Source organism: Carcharhinus amblyrhynchos, chromosome 1, assembly GCF_965287045.1.
Source record: "Carcharhinus amblyrhynchos chromosome 1, sCarAmb.v2.hapA, whole genome shotgun sequence".
Lineage (NCBI taxonomy): Eukaryota > Metazoa > Chordata > Chondrichthyes > Carcharhiniformes > Carcharhinidae > Carcharhinus > Carcharhinus amblyrhynchos.
The window spans coordinates 111,524,097-111,544,920 of NC_137324.1; the positions used below are offsets into that span (position 1 = coordinate 111,524,097).

General features: G+C 41.0%; 1 protein-coding gene across 1 annotated transcript in view; it reads right to left on the reverse strand.

The window, feature by feature from the left end:
* Nucleotides 1–3,600: 3,600 nt before the first annotated feature.
* The window catches only part of tmem175 (transmembrane protein 175), a 36,790-nt gene continuing 19,566 nt past the window's right edge, over nt 3,601–20,824 (reverse strand). Inside the window, exons 7-10 of the mRNA XM_080191159.1 lie at nt 18,617–18,781; nt 13,029–13,107; nt 12,524–12,653; nt 3,601–5,500 (exon numbers count right to left, since the gene is read on the reverse strand). Coding sequence (XP_080047285.1) covers nt 4,834–5,500; nt 12,524–12,653; nt 13,029–13,107; nt 18,617–18,781 — 1,041 coding nt within the window. The 3' untranslated portion in view covers nt 3,601–4,833. The remainder of the gene's footprint in view (nt 5,501–12,523; nt 12,654–13,028; nt 13,108–18,616; nt 18,782–20,824) is intronic.

Consider the following 20,824-nt stretch of genomic DNA (forward strand, 5'->3'; position numbering starts at 1 on the left):
TCTCTGGAGACAATAACATCTCTTTAACCTAAGCTTAATGCTATCTCTACTCACATTGTCTACACCTTTAAGACTTGATTAGCAGATTAGCTGTAAAGACTCGCATTCTAATCAATATTCTATAAACTATGTGCGCCTTTATATGCCCTGTTTGAATAAAACACTCCACTCACCTGACGAAGGAACAGCGTTCCAAAAGCTTGTGGCGTTTACTATCAGATAAACCTGTTGGACTTTAACCTGGTGTTGTGAGACTTCTGTGTTTACCCCAGTCCAACGACGACATCTCCACATCATGACGTTCCAGAACAGGTCAGAGACTAGGTATTCCACATACTCATCTCCGAACTCCACAGAGCCTGTACACAATCTACAGGACACAAGTCAGGAATGTGATCAGATACGGTCCACCTGATTGGATGAGTGCAGCTCATTGGATCGACACCAATCAGGACAAAGCAGTCCCCACTTGATTATCATCCCTTCCACCATCTTAAACACTCATTCCAACCATCACTAATGCGATGTGGTACCAGTATGTACCACAGAATGATTACAGCAAGGAGCCACTCAGCCCGTCATGTCTGGGCTGCTCTCCCAAGGAGCAATTCACCTAGTGGGACTCATCTGTCTTCTCCCCATAGTCTTGCACATTTTCTTTTTCCAGAGAACATAGGAACAGGAGTAAATCATTCAGCTCATCCAGCCTGCTCTGCCATTCAATATGATCATGGTTGATCGGACCCTTCAATGCCTTTTACATACTCTATCTCCCTATCCCTTTATTTATTGTTAATCAAAATCAATTTCTAGCTTAAACATACTCAGTGACTGAGCTTCCACAGCCCGCTGGGTGAGAGAATTCCAAAGATTCATGACTTTCTGTGTACAGAAATTTCTCATTTCAGCCCTAAGTGACATCACCAAGGGAAGCATCTTACCTGCATCTACCAGATGTATTCCTTTAAGTATTTTGTTGGTTTCAATGAGATCATGTCTCAATCTTCATAACTCTAGAGAATACGGGCCTAGTTTGCTTAATCTCTCTTTATAAGACACTCATGCCATCCTTGGGACAAGTCCGGTGAATAATCCAATTCTCTCTTCAAAGTCTCAATTGAATCTGCCTCCACTAAACTCAACGGCAGTGCATTCCAGATCCTAAGTTTTACCTGTTGGCATTGCTTCTTTTCCCAATTACCTTAAATCCATGCTCTTTCGTTCTCAATCCTTCCATTAATGGAAATAGCTTTCCCCATCTACTCTGTTCAGACATCAAGATTTTGATTTACTTTTATCAAATCTCCTCAACCCTTCCTTCTTCAACGTAAGCAGTCCCAACTTTTCTAATCTACCTTCATAACTGCAGGTTGTCATCTCTAGAACCATTCTTGTGCATCTTTTCTACACACTTTCTAATATCTTTATAAGTTTCCTAAATTGTGGTGCCCAGAACTGGACATAATACTCCAGCTGAAAATAAACAAGTATTCTATACAAGTTTAAGCAATTTCTTTGCTTTTGTACTCAATGCTCCTATTAATACAGCCTAGGGTGCTGTATGCTTTATTGCTTACCCTCTCTACCTGTCCTGCCACCTTCAATGATTTATGCACAAATACATGCAAACTCCTTTACTCCTGCATCCCGTTTAGTATTGTATCCTTTAAAGTTAAAGTTAATTTATTAGTCACAAGTAAGTTTACATTAACATTGCAATGAAGTTACTGTGAAATTGTACCACAATTCCTACCAAAATGAATTATATCGCACTCCTTTGCATGAAAGTTCATCTGCCACTTGTCTGTCCTTTCCACTAACCTATGTTCTTTTGAGGTTCTACACTATCCTCCTCACAGTTCACAATATTTCAAGTCTTGTATCTTCTGCAAATTTTGAAATTGTGCCTGGTACACTGAGGTCTAAGTCATTAATATACATCACGGATGTGACTTCTGAAACTGACCACTGAAGAACTCCACAATAAACCTTTTGTCTAGTCCAAGAAAGATCCATTAATCACTATGATCTGTTTCCTGTCACTCAGCCAATTTCATATTGATGCTGCATCTGTCCCTTTTATTCCATGAGCTCGAGCTTTGCTCTCAAGTCTGTTGTGCAAGTTTATCAAATACTTCTGAAAGTCCATATCAACAGCATTACCCTCATCAGTTTCCTCATAAAAAACTCAAGCAAGTTAGTTAAATACAATTTGCCTTTAACAAATCCATGCTGGCTTTCTTTAATTAATGTACATTTGCCCAAATGAATATAAATTTTCTCCCAAATTATCATTTTTAGAAGCTTCCCCACCATCAAGGTGAAACCGACTGGCCTGTGGGTATTGGGTTTATCTTTACACCCTTTATGAATAAAGGTATAACATTTGCAATTCTCATCCAGTAGTCATCCACTACCAAAGTCTAAGGAAGATTGGAAAATTAACTATTGTCTTAATAACTTACACTCACTTCCCTCAATATCACACGCCATGCGTTCATATACATGGTAAACAATCAATTTGATTACTTGAATGTTGTTTAATCTCCCTGATCTTTAATTCTTTATCTGCCGGCTTTGAACGAATCACAGGCCAAATCAAGGATGCAATTTAATGTAGACTTTATTGCCTCCTCCATTATTCTGAACGGAGGTAACAACATACTATTTCCTACTCTAGTGCTATCTATCTTTCCCCGTATTATGTGCCCCTTGATAATACCTTCTGGTTCCCACACACCTGCCAAGTCAGTTTAAATCCTCCTCAATAGCACTAGTAAATTGCCCTGAAAGGAAATTTGTTTTGGCTCTGTTAAATGCAGCCCATCCAGCTTAGAATATGCATTGAAGCAACTCCACAGGGCTTCTTCAGCAGCACCTTTCAAACCCATGGCTTCTATCACTTAGAAGGGCAAGGGTGGCAGTTGCATATGAACAGCGCAACCTGAAGGTCCCCCTCTAAAGTCACACATCATTCTGATTTGGAACATTATCGCAGATCCTTCAATGCTGCTCACTCAAAATCCTGGAATAAGTGATAACAAGGACAGCATCAATTTAAAGAAGTTTTATATCCTCAACTTGGCCATGCAAACTACATGATCTCCTCAGCTGATTCATTCAAAGCTGACAGAGAAAGAACTGAAGATCAGAAGGGAGATTTGGATTGGAGGAGACAGCTTTGCCTTAAATATTCACATCGTGTAATCTATTTGGTTATTGCAACATATGCTAGCTGTAAAACACTATTTAATTCTTATTAACAAATTAGGAACATGTGTAAGCCACCTGGCCCCCCAAGCTTGCTCCACAATGCAAAAAAATCATGGTTGATCTGATTGCAACCTCAATCCTACAATCCTGCTTACCCCCGATAATGGTTTCACCCTCGTTAATCAAAAATTTATCTAGCTTTAAAAATATTCAAAGACCCTGCGTCCATTGCCTTTTGAGGAACAGAGTTCCAGAGACTTACAAACCTCAAAAATAATTCTCCTCATCTCAATCTTAAATGAGTGAGCCCTCTTTACTAATGAAAATCTCAATAAGAAAGACTTTTCATGAATTTTCTTTGGTAGGAAAAGGAAACAATACCATATAGTACAAACAAATAGAATTTATTTAAAGATGTCACAAACATATATTATCAGCAACATATTGTAGGTTTAAATTTTAACGGCTTTCAGAATGACCAACATCAGGAGACAAGTATTTTAAAAGTTCAACGTATACAAAGGATAAAGTGACATTTTAACAATTGCTTCATTTCAGAATTTTAAGTTAAAGGCTAAGAGCTGCTGTAGCAGTTTACATAATTTCATTCCAAAGTGCAAGAGATTTTTCACGTTTATTTGAAGAATTCTATTAAATACACTGTTTATCCTGCATTTATTTCCATGACTTTTCAGATTACTTAGCTTTATAGCTGCAACAACACCATTTAAGTGACACTGAACAACCATTTAAATAAGGACATACTCAAACAGGCATTTGGAATGATAGACTACTCTGTGGAATATGCAGATTATTAGTTTGTTAAAGAATTATTTGTATCAAGTCAACAGAATGTTCATTTTAGGAGTGTTTGGTCCTTAAGGAATGTAACATACAAGCAATAAAACTAAACACTTTTGGTAACTGACTTCTACACGATTTGACATTCTGGGTTAAGAATAATATTGTGTACAATTTGTTTTTAGAAAAGCACAATAATGAAGGTAATTAAGAATCAAATACTGTTTAAGTAAAACAAAGGGACACAATTGAAACTTTACATAATGTAAAAATCATTTCTGAAAATTTTAAAAAATGAAACTACACCATCACAAAATTAATCAACTTTCAAAAACACCAAAAGGAAAACAAAATTTATGAACAAAATATGTAACATTATATTGATAACCAACAAAAGTCACTTTCTATCATTTCCTTGGTAAATGTTGGCACATAACAGGATTGTACAATTGTATATTTTATTTCTATCCAATAGTTGATTTGGATGGGCTTTGAAGTGCTGAAGTGCTACACAAACACAATAATCGTGATGATGTGGAGATGCCGGCTTTGGATTTGAGTGGGTATGGTAAGAAGTCTCACAACGCCAAGTTGAAGTCCAACAGGTTCATTTGGGATCATGAGCTTTTCAAGTGCTGCTCCTTCATTACTCACCTGATAAAGGAGCAGTGCTCCACGATTCCTAATAAACCTGTTGGACTTCAACCTGGTGTTGAGAGATTTCTTATAGTAATTGTGGAAGCGGGGCAAATGACTACAAACAGACTTCATGTTTTAAACCATGTGCTCTGCATCTGGGTATTCTGGAACAGAAAGTGGTTACGATGCAACCTCACTTACAGAAATTGCAGATTCTTCTTCCTCTGTTAATACTGAAGTCCTGGGCTTTAAACGACTGAATAACCACGCCAGAATAGCCAGGACAATTTGGACAATGATCCGTAAAAGCACAAATGCAAAAGGAACAATAATTTGCATCAAATGGAAAATTTCAGTACTAAATTTACTTAAAACATAGGTAAGACAGAATGTAACAAAGGCCACAGAAGGGTAAAGTGAAAGCTTGGCAAACATAAATGCATGTTCTTTGCCCCCATATCGAATATGGTGATGTAAGGTTTCCTTTTCATTGTAAAGTGCTGCAGCCCATATTGCAAACTGAAAGAGACTTGCAAGAAAAATGATAACACAACTGATTTGAATGGCCTCAAGTTCATTACGTGAATTGGCGGCAAATTCATGTGTGAGCCGAAAGGCCAATGGAAGACCACCAACGAAAGCCAGTGATATTGTGTTCAGGAGCCCCATCAGTCTTGTTGACTTAGTGATGTATAGAAAAAGTGAATGGTGAACAAACCAGAGAAGGCCAACAGTCACGAATGAACCAAAATAAGCCAAAAACTCTGGACCATACTCACTAAGTGCTTCAATAAGCTTGCCATTGAATTTCTCTGCAACTTCTTTACTGTCAGGAACATTGTCCTCACTGCAACAAGAATATGTCAACAAAGTTCTAAGAACATAAGTAAAGACATTATTTCACTTCATGGCTAATGTTATATAACAAGAAACTTTTATATTTTGCATTTATCACAAAAACATCCTCGATGTCTCACAAATAAACAGAACTAAGATAAACAGATTCTTAGTCAGGAAGACAGAGATAAGAAAAGTTGACAGAAGGCTTAGGGAATAAAGGTGGAACGAGAAATAAAATGGTAAAGGGATTTAATGAGTTAGTGCGATAGAGAATTTGGGGATGGACATAGCGAGGAAGGAAGGTGCGGAGAACATGTCTGAATTTGTAGGTGGTGAGGATTTTAAATGTGATGAACTTGAGGTTGAGGAAGCAAATATGGATCTCCACAAAGAGAAGTGATGAGTGAGAAGCAATACATGACATAATAGAGTTTTGGACCAACTGGAGTGTACAGAACTCAAAGAATATGGGTATACAAGACGTGTTTTAATAGCCATTTGGTAGTACAGAATTTCCATACTGCTGAAATAACAAGACAAGTTGAAGCTTTTTATCTTGCAATTATCAGGACACTTTGCAAGAATACTGATAACGGGAAAGCAATAATTTATAACATATGGGAAAGAAGTGCTGATTAGTTGACAAGTTGGGTCCGATAGATAGAGGCGCTGCCATGGAGAATGCACCAAGTGACTGATGGTTAACTGCCAAACATTGCTTGAAATTTAAACCAGGCAGTTTGACCCTGACTAGTCAAGACACTGCCCTGTCAGTAAATGGCTGTAACTTTTTTTATTTAGCTGAAATAGCACAACTGTGGATTTTTTTTTCTGCCTGCAAAGAACAGGGTCTTGTGTATTAATACTTGTAGCTTCCAGTACATGAAAATGTGACACACTGTGAGTTTGGCTGAATCTTAAGATGGTTGTCAGCATAAATTTTAGTGCAGAGGTTATTTAGCAAATGTGTCCAATCGCAGAATTACCAGAGTGTTTACAAGCAAATAACATAGATGTTGCAAATTATCAATCCATGATTTACGTTCAATGTCACTGTTATAAACTGAGTGTTAAATCAAGAGTTTTAACCAAACATTTTCTCAAATATAGTGACCTTATTAATGGATAGCTTACTTTTCTTACAACATATAATTGTTGAAAAATGGTCCTCCAGACTCCAAATTTAAATAGTTTGTGTTACTGGAATAATAATTCAAAGGACTGGACTAATAATACACAGAACACAAGTGTGAATCTGACCATGGCTCTTGAGAATTTGAATTCAGTTTAAAAAGCCAGTTGGCACACACTCTCTTACACCCCTGAGCATCATCAGAAACAGCCATGTGACTACACAACTCCACACAGTTCCATGCCAACTTTGTACTCACTGTGTAGAAGAGCAGTAAACTTTCTGTGGCAATGTATCCTACTGTCACACACCACGTCATGCCCGCTGATCTAGATAGCCACCTCTGCCTTGGCTTTCTTTGTTAGATGTGGTAGCATTGTGAATTCCTTGGCATTCGAACATAATGGTTGGCACTAATCTCGTCGACCGGTATGACTAAGCATTTGTCTGAGAAACAGGGTGCAAAGTGCTGAATTGACTTGGCCTCCTGTCTTCCAGGCCCACCAGGTGCAGAGGCCACGACTTCCAACAGGTCAATTCCTTTACCCTTACCCACAACTCCTGGCAGCCATCAGTGACCTCTTTCTGCAATTCTTAATTTCCCTACCGGGTCTCCATTTGTACCCAGCGCCTGCCCGGATCGTCAGCCCAATCAGAGGATATGTCTCATGCTGGACAGGTCTTAATTTGTCACCCAATATGAGACAATGCTTGCAGCGCAATGTCATCTGGGAGCAGATTTCACATACCCCATGGTCCTCCATGCAAGACTTATTGAGAAAGTGAGGAGGCATGGGATCCAAGGGGATGTTGCCTTGTGGATCCAGAACTGGCTTGTCCACAGAAGGCAAAGAGTGGTTGTAAATCGGTCTTTATCTGCATGGAGGTCGGTCACCAGTGGAGTGCCCCAGGGATCTGTTCTGGGACCTGTGCTGTTTGTGATTTTTATAAATGACTTGGATGAGGAAGTGGAGGGATGGGTTGGTAAGTTTGCCGATGACACGAAGGTTGGAGGTGCTGTGGATAGTTTGGAGGGATGTCAGAAGTTGCAGCGTAACATAAATAGGATGCAGGACTGGGCGAAGAAGTGGCAGATGGACTTTAACCTGGATAAATGTGTAGTGGTACATTTTGGCAGGTCAAATGGGATGAAGGAATATAATATTAAGGGTAAGACTCTTAGCAGTGTGGAAGATCAGAAAGATCTTGGGGTCTGGGTCCATAGGACTCTCAAATCGGCTTCGCAGGTAGAAGATGTGGTTAAGAAGGTGTGTGGTGTACTGGCCTTCATCAATCAAGGAGTTGAGTTTAGGAGTTGGGAGGTAATGCTGCAGCTTTATAAGATCCTGGTCAGACCCCACTTGGAGTACTGTGCTCAGTTCTGGTCACCTTATAACAGGAGGGATGTGGAAGCCATTGAAAAGGTGCAGAGGAGATTTACAAGGATGTTGCCTGGATTGGGTGGCATGCCTTACGAGGATAGGTTGAGAGAGCTCGGTCTTCTTGGAGAGACGAAGGGTGAGAGGTGACCTGATTAGATGTGTATAAGATGTTGAGAGCTATTGATCAGGTGGATTCTCACAGGCTTTTTCCCAAGGCTGAAATGGCTGCCACAAAAGGACACAGGTTTAAGGTGTTGGGAAGTAGGCACAGAGGAGATGTCAGGGATAATTTTTTCACTCAGAGGGTGGTGGGTGAGTGGAATTGGCTGCTGTTGGTGGTGGTGGAGGCAAATTTGATAGGGTCTTTTAAGAGACTTCTGGATGAGTACATGGGATTTAATAGGATTGAGAGTTATACATAAGCCTAGTAGGTAGAGATATGATCGGCGCAACTTGTGGGCCAAAGTGCCTGTTTGTGCTGTAGTTTTTCTATGTTTCTATACCATTCAGGACCAAATACACACCTGACAGGCATGAAATTCAGGCCATAATTTCTAAACCAGTCCTGAGATCTGAAAAGTATGTGGATACTTAAGAACTTCCTTTGTTTTCCTGCTGCTTCCAAACCTTTCTTTGATCCGGGGTCCACAATAATTGTTTAAACCACTTATGAAGACAACTGTAGAAGGAGGCACATATTGTTTACTGTTTCACACTTCTAGCTGTATCCCCTTTAAATGAACATGAACTACCACTCGAATGGCAATTATCTTTGGAGTCTTTACCAGTTTTCAAACCCAGGTTTTGTTCCCCACTTACCTTAAATTTAAAAATCCAATTTCCCCAAAACTGAGTTATATTCTTACAACACATGGACTATCATTTAAATGGTAAAAAAATTGCAGCATGCTGCTGTGCAGAGGGACCTAGGTATCCTTGTGCAAGAATCACAAGGGGTTGGTTTGCAGGTGCAGCAGGTAATTAAGAAGGCAAATGGAATGTTGTCCTTCACTGTTACTGAGATGGAGTTTAAAAACAGTGAGGTTATGTTGCAGCTTATAGGATGCTGGTGAGGCCACACCTGCGGACAGCAACTCATCCCCTGACTCTCCAAAGCCTGTCCACCAACTACAAGGCATAACTCAGGAATGTGACTGAAAACCCTCCACTTGCCTGGATGAGTGCAGCTCCAACAGCACTTGAGAAGCTCAACATCAGCCAGGACAAAGCAGCCCCACCTTCAACATTCACTCCCTCCACCACCAACGTAGAGCGGCATCACAGTGTGTCATCTACAAGATACACTGCAGCAACTTTCCAAGGCTCCTTGGACAGCACCTTACAAATCCATGACCTCTGCCACCTCAAAGAGCAGCAGATCCATGGGAGCACCGTCAACTGCATCATCCTGACTTGGAACTGTGTCACTGTCACTTCATTGTCAAAAAGTTAAAAATTTAACAAGAAGTTGGTTTGCAGATAATTAAGGCAGCAAATAGAATTTTGTCCTTCATTGCTAGAGGAATGGAATTTAAAACAGAGAGGTTTTACTGCAGTTGCATAAGGTGCTGGTGTGGCCACAATTGGAGTACTGTGTACAGTTTTGGTCTCCTTACTTGAGAAAGGGTGTACTAGCACTGGACGGCGTACAGAAGAGATTCACTAGGGTTGATTCCGGAGTTGAGAGGGTTGGCTTATGACCAGAGACTGAGTAGACTGGGCCAAACTCATTGGAATTCAGAAGAATGAGGGGAGATCTTATGGAAACATATATAAGATTATGAAGGAAATAGATAAGATAAAAGCAGAGAAGTTGTTTCCACTGGCAGATGAAACTAGAACTAGGGGGCATGGCCTCAAAATAAGGGGGAGCAGATTTAGGACTGAGTTGAGGACGAACTTCTTCACACAAAGGATTGTGAACCTGTGGAACTTCCTGCTCAGTGAAACAGTTGAGGCTACCTCATTGAATATTTTTAAGGCAAGGATAGACAAATTTTTGAACAGTAAAGGAATTAAGGATTATGGTGAGTGGGCAGGTAAGTGGAGCTGAGTCCACAAAAAGATCAGCCAGATGGCCTACCCCTGCTCGTAGTTCTTATGTTCTTATATGAATCATGAAATTAAACATTTTCACAACACCTCTATTATAAAAAATATTGCCAAGCATTTGTGCCCTGCCATGATGTGGTCAAAATATCCCTGTATTCTTTTCTTGTGTGACAATAGAGATTGGAAGAGATTGGAGAGGCACTGAACAAATATTTCTCTTCGGTATTCACGCAGGGAGACGTAAATGTAGTTGTGGAGAACACTGGGTTACAGGGTTGTAAACTGGATAGTATTGAAGTAGATAAGGAGGATGTGCTAGATATTCTTGAGGGTTTGAAAACAGATAAGGCCCCTGGGCCGGACGGGATTTACCCTCGGATTCTCTGGGAGGCAAGAGAGGCGATTGCAGAGCCCCTGGCTCTGATCTTCAGGTCGTCGTTGGTCACAGGTATACTGTCAGAAGACTGGAGGATAGCGAATGTTGTCCCATTGTTTAAGAAGGGGAATAGAGACTTTCCTGGGAATTATAGACTGGTGAGTCTTACTTCTGTTGTGGGCAAAGTATTAGAAAAAATTATTAGGGATAGGGTTTATAGTTATTTAGAGAGTAATGAATTGATTGGAGATAGTCAGCATAGTTTTGTGAAGGGTAGGTCGTGCCTTACTAACCTTATTGAGTTTTTTGAAAAAGTGACCAAAGAGGTGGATGGGGGTAAGGCAGTTGACGTGGTATATATGGACTTTAGTAAGGCGTTTGATAAGGTTCCCCATGGAAGGCTTCTGCAGAAAATGCAGATGTATGGGATTGAGGGTGATTTAGTTAATTGGATCAGGAATTGGCTAGCTGATAGAAGACAGAGGGTGGTGGTTGATGGAAAGTATTCGTCATGGAGTTCGGTTACAAGTGGTGTGCCTCAGGGATCTGTTTTGGGGCCACTGCTGTTTGTAATTTTTATAAATGATCTGGATGAGGGTATAGAAGGATGGATTAGTAAATTTGCTGATGACACCAAAGTCGGAGGAGTGGTAGATAGTGAAGAGGGGTGTCATAGTTTACAGAGAGACTTGGACAAGTTGCAGAGCTGGGCCGAGAGGTGGCAAATGGAGTTTAATGCGGAAAAGTGTGAGGTAATTCACTTTGGCAGGAATAACAAATGTGTAGAGTATAGGGCTAATGGTAGGACTCTGAATAGTGTTGACGAACAGAGGGATCTAGGTGTATATGTGCATAGATCCCTGAAAGTTGGAAATCAAGTCGATAAGGTTGTTAGGAAGGCATACAGTGTCTTGGCGTTTATTGGTAGGGGGATTGAATTTCGGAGCCGCAACATCATGTTGCAACTGTACAAAACTCTGGTGCGGCCGCACTTGGAGTATTGTGTACAGTTCTGGTCCCCACATTATAAGAAAGATGTGGAGGCATTGGAGAAGGTGCAGAGGAGGTTTACCAGGATGTTGCCTGGTATGGAGGGAAAGTCCTATGAGGAGAGGCTGAGGGATTTGAGGTTGTTTTCGTTAGAAAGGGTGGACAGTGATAGCCTTTTTCCTCGGATGGAGAAAGCTAGCACGAGGGGACATAGCTTTAAATTAAGGGGTGGTAGTTATAGGATGGATGTCAGAGGTAGGTTCTTTACGCAGAGGGCGGTAAGGGTATGGAATGCCCTGCCTGCTGCAGTTGTAGATGCGCCAAGTTTGGGGGCGTTTAAGAGGTCCGTGGGTAGGTTTATGGATGGAAAGGGAATGGTTTAGGTTAGAGGGTCATTGCTTTTTTCTTAATTGGTCGGCGCAACATCGAGGGCTGAAGGGCCTGTTCTGCGCTGTTATGTTCTATGATAGTTTAAGTTTATAATGCACCACTGGTGTGTAAAAATAAATAAAATACATACTTTTTAAATCTGAGTGCTAATGCGAGTAACACATTAAAAATGGTAATGGATAAAATACAGTATCCTTCTTGTCAGTTGTTACTAAGCCAATTTTGATGAGGTTAGGAATCCACAGCTTTGTGTTAACTATGAATGAATAAGGGCGGCATGGTGGCACACTGGTTAGCACTGCTGCCTCAGAGTGCCAGGGATCCACATTCGATTGTCCACTTCAGTCACTGTCTATGTGGAGTCTGCATGTTCTACCTATGCCTGCATGGGTTTCCTCTGGGTGGTCTGGTTTCCTCCCACAGTTTGAAAGACTTGCTGGTTAGGTGCACTGATCATACTAAATTTATCCTCAGTGTACCCGAACAGGTGCCATAGTGTGGCAACTAGGGGATTTTCATAGTAATTTCACTGCAGTGTTGACGTAAGCCTACTTGTGACAATAATAAACAATCTTTAACTTTAGTCCATTAATGGCTTCTACCGATATACCTGACACTATTTGTATCAATTTTTAAAAAATTAGCTAACAGTATAAAAGTAGTTAAAAAGTTTAATGATGCAACTGTAGTAGATTTTTCAAAACTCACCATATATCTAAAATAATAAGTGTTGCCACAATAGCAAACACCCCATCACTAAAAGCTTCCACACGCTCCTTGCTCAGTGGTTCATTTGGATGAAATGTGTAAAATGGCACTCTTTGAAGTTCTTTTGGACCTTGCATGAAACAGAAAATATGTAAATGAAGTTATTTCCTCTTCCCCACTCAACTTGTACATATTTCCATTTAAAGCAGGAAAATCACAGGACTACCATTAAAACAGTTGTAAAATTTATACTCCTTTAACATTGGTATGAATAGTCCTACCACTTGAACCATGGTTCCCCATTTTTCAATAGAGAAAAACAGGAGCTTTATTGTAAATTTTCCCACAATCACTGTGACAATGATGGGAGGTAGGGCAGGGAATGATAGCTTGCAGTTCAAAATAGCAATTGTCCTTCCGAAGATTTTAAATTTCTAAGTGGGACAATATTACAAAAACAAGCAGAAAGTGGCTTTGCACAATGATCCTCATTTCTTATACTTACCCTTTATTTTGTTTCGACACCACTGCGTACACTGAGTAACGTATGGGAGAAAGATGATAAATGCAAGTACTGCATATGCCTGTGGGAAAGAAAATTGCCAATCATACCTTGAGATCATACATTGATATAGCATTAAACACAAAGCTGTTGGTAATTTCATTTACATGAAAATACAAAACAGCTGGCAGTAAAGGAAACTATCGAGTCCATTGTAACTATATAACACTACCTTTGATCCACATGTTATGTAACAACAATATAGTCTAACTGTACTACTGTACACAGGAAAGGAGAAAATTAGGGCATCGCTATAATTTAAATATATACTGGATGAATATTGTATTTTATTAGCATGAATTTTGAATTTCCAGCAGACAGCACGAGCACCAAGCAAGAAATTATAGGTGCACAGCCCATGATTACCTCCTCATTAGAAACAGCAGCCTGTACATGAGACATTTCCTGCAGTGCATTCACTCCTGGTGAGTGCTGCACTCTACTGGAGTCCTTTTGTTTAAACCACTGTGTGTTCACACAAAACATTTTCCATAACTGCAAGTGAATGCAAAAATATCCGATGTATATCCCAACTAGTACAGGTATTTCTAAGAGTGAAGTCTTAAACTATAAAATCATGAACTTCATGATTATCATGAGGAGATGTAGGAGATTTTGAGCCTTTTTACTCATCCAAGATCGTCACTTTATGGCTCTTCATCTGAAGCAATGACATCCATGTTTTAAAAATAGTCCAGAGGACATCTGGAATTTCACATGGTGTGAGAGCTACAAAAATCTAAGTGGACATCTAAAAAATCTAAGTGCCGCACAAAAGATCGTTACAGAAGGTTAGGGGGCATGGAGCTGGGGGTAAAGTGTTAGCGTGGATAGGGGATTGGCTGTCAAATAGGAGGCAGAGAGTGGGTGTCAATGGGTGCTATTCGGATTGGCAGTTGGTGACTAGTGGAGTGCCCCAGGGATTGGTGCTGGGGCCTCAGCTATTTACCATTTATATAGATGATCTGGAGGAGGAAGCCGAGTGTAAGGTGTCGAAATTTGCTGATGACACAAAGATAAGTGGAACAGCAAATTGCGCGGAGGGTGTAGAAAGTTTGCAGAGGGATCTAGATAGGCTGAGCAAGTGGGCGAGGACCTGGCAGATGGAATACAATGTTGGCAAGTGTGAGGTTATCCACTTTGGCAGGAATAATAGTAGGAAGGACTACTACTTAGAGGGCGAAAAGCTGCAGCATGCTATGGTGCAGAGGGACCAGGGGGTCCTTGTGCATGAGTCGCAAAAACCCAGCCTACAGGTGCAGCAGGTGGTCAGGAAGGCAAATGGGATGCTGGCCTTCATAGCGTGGGGATTGAATATAAAAGTAGGGAGGACTTGCTGCAACTGTGCAGGGCACTGGTGAGGCCGCAGCTGAAGTACTGTGTGCAGTTTTGGTCGCCACACTTGCGCAAGGATATTTTGGCCTTGGAGGGAGTGCAGAGGAGATTCACTAGGCTGATGCCGGAGTTGAGAGGGTTGAGCTATGAAGACAGGCTGAATAGACTGGGCTTGTACTCGTCAGAGTTTAGAAGGATGAGGGGGGATCTTATTGAGACGTATAAGATGATGAAAGGGGATGGATAGGGTAGAGGTGGAGAGGTTCTTCCCGCTCAGAAAGGACAGCAGGACAAGAGGGCGCAGCCTCAAGATGGGGAGGGGGGGGGTGCTGCAGTTTAGAACAGAGTTGAGGAGGAACTTCTTAACTCAAAGGGTGGTGAATCTCTGGAATTCTCTGCCCGTAGAAGTGGTGGAGGCTACCTCGCTAAATATATTTAAGACGTGGGTAGATAGGTTTTTGGTAGGCAAGGGGATTAAGGGTTATGGGGAGAAAGCGGGAAAGTGGAACTGAGCCACTTCAGATCAGCCATGATCTTATTGAATGGCGGGGCAAGCTCGAAGGGCTAGATGGCCTACTCCTGCTCCTATTTCTTATATTCTGATGTTCTTATACTTTTGTGGCTGGAGGTAACTTATAAAGCATGGAAGCAAGAAAAGATCAACTTGCTTCTGGTAAAAGCAACAATGCTGAACAATATGTTTATGCAGTGACATATAGCATAATGCTTCCTGAATTAGGCTTCATAGACATAATAAACTGGTTGAGACCTACATTGGCTTCAGGTTTTCTTTTGGTTCATTAGGTAGCATAAAAATAAAATGCAACCAGAGACAATATTAACAAAAACAGATTTCTCTCAAACTTTACCCCAACAGTTATAAAAAAAACTTGACAGACAAAATTCAAGCCTATTTTGTAGTCAAAATTTCCACCTATTTCGCTGCATATTCTGGAATGGTAAAATGAGCGCAAAATAATTGGTGTCCAAGAAGGGCACGAAACTTATACCATATGTGGTACTCATACCAAGTATGAGCACTTGTGTTTGAAGGTGCACATCATGTTTAAGGAAATGCAATAAAGGAAGTTTTACAATTTTTAGTGTGCCATATATATTGTAGGTCAGAGTGAAGAGAAATATATTGTATATAAAACAAACTCTGAAAACTGTAAAAATCCAGAAATATAACTTTGGGTCTTGTGACTAAAACCTTAACCTAAAAACTTAAAATTTCACCCATTTTGAAACAGTGTAGTTGCACGATTTTTGTGTGAGGTGGAGCTATATTAAGGAGCAAAAGATAGAGATTTTGAAGAAAATTTTGGCAGAAAACAGGTCGTCACATACATCCAAACTTTCGCAATTTTGTGCTGAAAATGTTGACTTGCCAATTAAACATTTGTTTGTGTGCAAATTTACAGGAAATTTTAGTCCATTGTAATAAGTTACCAACATACAATACTTTTTTTTAAAACAGCCTAATGTAATTGTAATTCCACCAATTATGGTTAACAATGAACTGAACTTTTGCACACAGAAGTAGTTTGTCAGGTGAGAGAACTCCTATGAAGGGAAAGTCATACAGAAAGACAAGAGACAGCTCTGGCACATTTTTAGGGATGCACAGAAATTCAATAAGCATTGAGACTATGTAATTTATTTGTCATGATGCAGCATTGCTGTCATTTATAGAAGATACATGCACAGTTCAGCAGATCACCAGATATGTTTCGACAGGCAGGTTTCTCAATGAAACCTGAATATTATATTCTATTAAAGGTTCTTGAAACTTTGAGGATTGATGTTCCCAATTAAGAGCATAAGAAATAGGAGCAGGAGTAGGCCATCTAGCCCTTCGAGCCTGCCCCATCATTCAATAAGATCACGGCTGATCTGAAGTGGCTCAGTTCCACTTTCCCGCTTTCTCCCCATAACCCTTAATTCCCTTGCCTACCAAAAACCTATCTACCCGTGTCTTAAATATATTTAGTGAGGTAGCCTCCACCACTTCAATGGGCAGAGAATTCCAGCGATTCACCACCCTTTGAGTGAAGAAGTTCCTCCTCAACTGTGTTCTAAACTGCTCCCCCCTTATCTTGAGGCTGTGCCCTCTAGTCCTGCTGTCCTTTCTGAGCGGGAAGAATCTCTCTACCTTTACCCTATCCAGCCCCTTCATTATCTTATACGTCTCTATAAGATCCCCCCTCGTCCTTCTAAACTCCAAAGAGTACAGACCCAGCATATTCAGCCTCTCTTCATAGTCCAACCCCCCCATCTCCGGTATCAGCCTAGTGAACCTCCTCTGCACTCCCTCCAAGGCCAAAATATCCTTGTGCAAGTGTGGCGACCAAAACTGCACAGAGTACTCCAGCTGCGGCCTCACCAGTGCCTTGTACAGTTGCAGCAATTCCTCCCTGCTTTTATATTCTATCCCCCTCGCTATAAAGGCCAGCATCCCATTCGCCTTCCTGACCACCTGCTGCACCTGCAGACTGGGTTTTTGCGACTCATGCACAAGGACCCCCTGGTCCCTCTGCACCGTAGCATGCTGCATCTTTTCGCCCTTTAAATAGTAATCCCTCCTACTATTATTCCTGCCAAAGTGGATAACCTCACACTTGCTAACATTGGACTCCATCTGCCAGGTCCTCGCCCACTCGCTCAGCCTATCTAGATCCCTCTGCAGACTTTCCACACCCTCTGCACAATTTGTTTTTCCACTTATCTTTGTGTCATCAGCAAATTTCGACACCCTACACTCAGCCCCCTCCTCCAGATCATCTATATAAATGGTAAATAGTTGAGGCCCTAGCACTGATCCCTGCGGCACTCCACTAGTCACCAACTGCCAATCAGAATAGCACCCATTGATACCAACTCACTGCCTCCTATTAGACAATCAATCCTCTATCCACGCTAACACCTTACCCCCAACTCCATGTCCCCTAACCTTCTGAAGCATCCTTTTGTGTGGCACCTTATCAAACGCCTTTTGAAAATCGAGAAACATCACATCCACCGGTTCCCCTCCGTCTACCGCACTAGTCACATCCTCATAGAATTCCAATAAATTTGTCAGACATGACTTCCCCTTAACAAATCCGTGCTGCGTCTGCTCTATCAAACAATTCTTCTCAAGGTGCCTCGCTATTTCTTCTTTGATGACGGATTCAAGCATTTTTCCAACAACCGACGTTAAACTAACCGGCCTATAATTCCCTGCCTTTTGCCTGCTACCTTTTTTAAACAGCGGCATAACATTAGCCGTTTTCCAATCTTCTGGCACTTCCCCGGAATCCAGCGAAGTTTGGTAAATAATCACTAAGGCATCTACTATCACCTCTGCCATTTCCTTCAGAACCCATCCGGTCCTGGGGACTTGTCCACCATCAGTCCCGCTAGTCGATCAAGCACTACCTCTCTAGTGACAGTAATCACATTCAGGCCCTCAACTCCTACCATCCTTCTATCTTTAATACCTGGCAAACTATTCGCGTCCTCCTCCGTGAAGACCGAGGCAAAAAACTTATTTAAGCCCTCAGCCATTTCCTCATCCCCCACCACTAAATCCCCCCGCTCATCCTCTAAGGGTCCAACATTCACTCTAGCCAGCCTCCTCCTCTTCAAATATTTATAAAAACTCTTACTGTCTCTTAAAAACTCTTAATTGTGCTAAAATTATTCTATTTCTAGACGATAAGATGGAGTACATTACAAGTTGATCATTTTTTAAAAAACTCAAATTTAAGTCATGACAGTCCCACCTTACAGAAACTCTGATGTTGCAAAATCTATTTCTTCACTTTGCTTTCTATTATTTTGCCATGAATTGCAGTACAATATGGTCTATAGCATCTGGAATTCGACTTAGATTTTCATTTTTGATGTGCACAATTGTTACAGCTTTGTACTCACATAGGTCAATAGCAATTGCCAGTCAGAATTAAATTACACAGGGCAGCTAAACAGTTGATTCCTCAGATTGAATCGAAGTATCTTCAGAATCAGCATCTTTTGTGAGATCGTGCTGACTTTACTTTAACAAATTTGAGTTGCCAAGCATTCATGAATCTGTTTGTTGCAAACCACTGATTTTAGATAACATTTTGCAGGTATGGTTCTTGAAGGTGACACGAATGTACAAACAAATCTATCGAGCCTTTTAAAACTGAACACAGGGAAAAGAAACTTACCACTGGGCAATAGATAAAAGATAAGATCCCTGCTAAAACAAAGAGAGCTGGAGCTTGTAAAATCATCTTTAAAATTTGGTACTTATAGGAAATTTGATCTTCTGATGCATATATATGAGCATTCAATAAGTAAGGTCGGTGGAATCCGTATATCACAATCACAGCCTGTTATCAAATTAGAACAAGGAAAAGTTAGTTGTATGAAATTTCTTCTCTAACAGTTACTGAATACTCTGTATTCAGTGCTAGATCCTAAAGTACACATTTTCCTCTTTTCTCATTGTCACATATAAGCCTACATTTCCATGGATGGCTGCAGCACTCTACTTAGTGAGTTGAGCCAATTGGAAAGAACAGATCTCTTTATCCCTGGGGAACAGCTGAACTTGAGCCCATCTTTTCCCAGTGTTCATACAAGCATAACTTATTAGTGCCAATCAATGAACAGCGATTAGGAAATGAGTATGATGGGTTGATTTCTTTTCTCCCTTCCTCAACTAAAGACGCTGAGGGTAACTGTAGACCAATTGGCGTTGCAATTAAAAATCAAGTAGTTACGCACAAATTCTGGATCAAAACTCAGAACGTTTTATTCTATATAGTTCAGCACATTATAACATGGTACATCTGCCATTTCGCCATTAAAGGTTACAAAGTTCTAAGCATGAATAGAAATACCCTCTTGAATAAGACAAACATAAATGCTTTGCAACTTTGAAATCAATAATATGATCATTTATCATAAAATACTGTTTAAAAAACCACAGACAATAAAACACAGCAACACTGCAAAATTGGGTGGTTCACTGAGTCAACACGCAGATTACACCAGGGCCACTCATCTCCAGACTTCATTACAGCCTGAATCCAAACATGGACAAAGTGTTGCATTCTATAGGTGAGTTGAGAGTGACTTCCCTTGATATGAAGGCAATATTTGACCAAGTGTGGTATAAAAGATTGTTAGAAAAAATGAGGTCATTGGGAAATAAGGAGAAAACTTGCTACTGGTTGATAATTATATCCAGTACAAAAGAAGACAGCTGTTGGAAGCCAATCATCTCAGCCCAGAACTGCTGTAGGTGTTCCACAGGGCAGTGACTTAGCCCCAACATCTTCAACTCCTTCATTAGTGATGATTGCAATGTTTGGTTCCATGTGCAAATCCTCAAATACTGAAGCAGTCCAAGACCATGTGAAGTAACACCTGGGCAACATTCAGGCTTAGACTAATAAGTGGCAAATAAAATTGAAACCATGCAAGTGCCAAGGAATGGTTATTTCCAACAAGCAAAACCTAATTATTTCTATTTGGCATTCAAGACATTACCATCACAGAACTTGGCAGCAACATCCTTGGCCTTGCCATTGACCAAAAACTGAACTATACCAGCCATATGAATACTGTGACTTAAAGAACAGGACTACTCTCCGGAATCGGTTGCATTCTTGGACACAAGTATCCCCATCAAGGATGTCACCTCAGCACTTCACTGTACCGCAAGCCCACAGATAACCTCACGATGCTCCACTTGCCAGCTTCCATCTTAAACATGTTAAAGAAGCCATACCCTATGGACAAGCCCTCTGTATACAAAGGATCTGCTCAGATGAGGAGGATCACAACAGACATCTCCAGATGCTGAAAGATGCCATCTTAAGAACAGGATATGGCGCTTGACTCATTGATCGACAATTCTGACGTGCCACAGTGAAAAACCGCACCAACTTCCTCAGAAGACAAATAGAGGACACGCTGAACAGAGTACTCTTCATCATCCAGTACTTCCCCGGAGAAGAGAAGCTGCGACATCTTCTCCAGAGCCTTCAACATGTCATTAATAAAGACGAACATCTCGTCAAGGCCGTCCCCATGCCCCCACTTGTCTTCAAACAACTGCACAATCTCAAACAGGCCATTGTCCACAGCAAACTACTCAGCCTTCAGGAGAACAGTGACCATGACACCACACAACCCTGCCACATGAACCTCTGCAAGATGTGCCGGAGCATCGACACGGATGCCATCATCTCATGTGAGAACACCATCCACCAGGGACACAGTACATACACTTGCAACTCGGCCAACGTCGTCTACCCGATATGCTGCAGGAAAGGATGTCCTGAGGCATGCTACTTTGGGGTGAACATGCAGACGCTACGACAACAGATGAATGAACACCGTTCGACAATCACCAGGCAAGAATG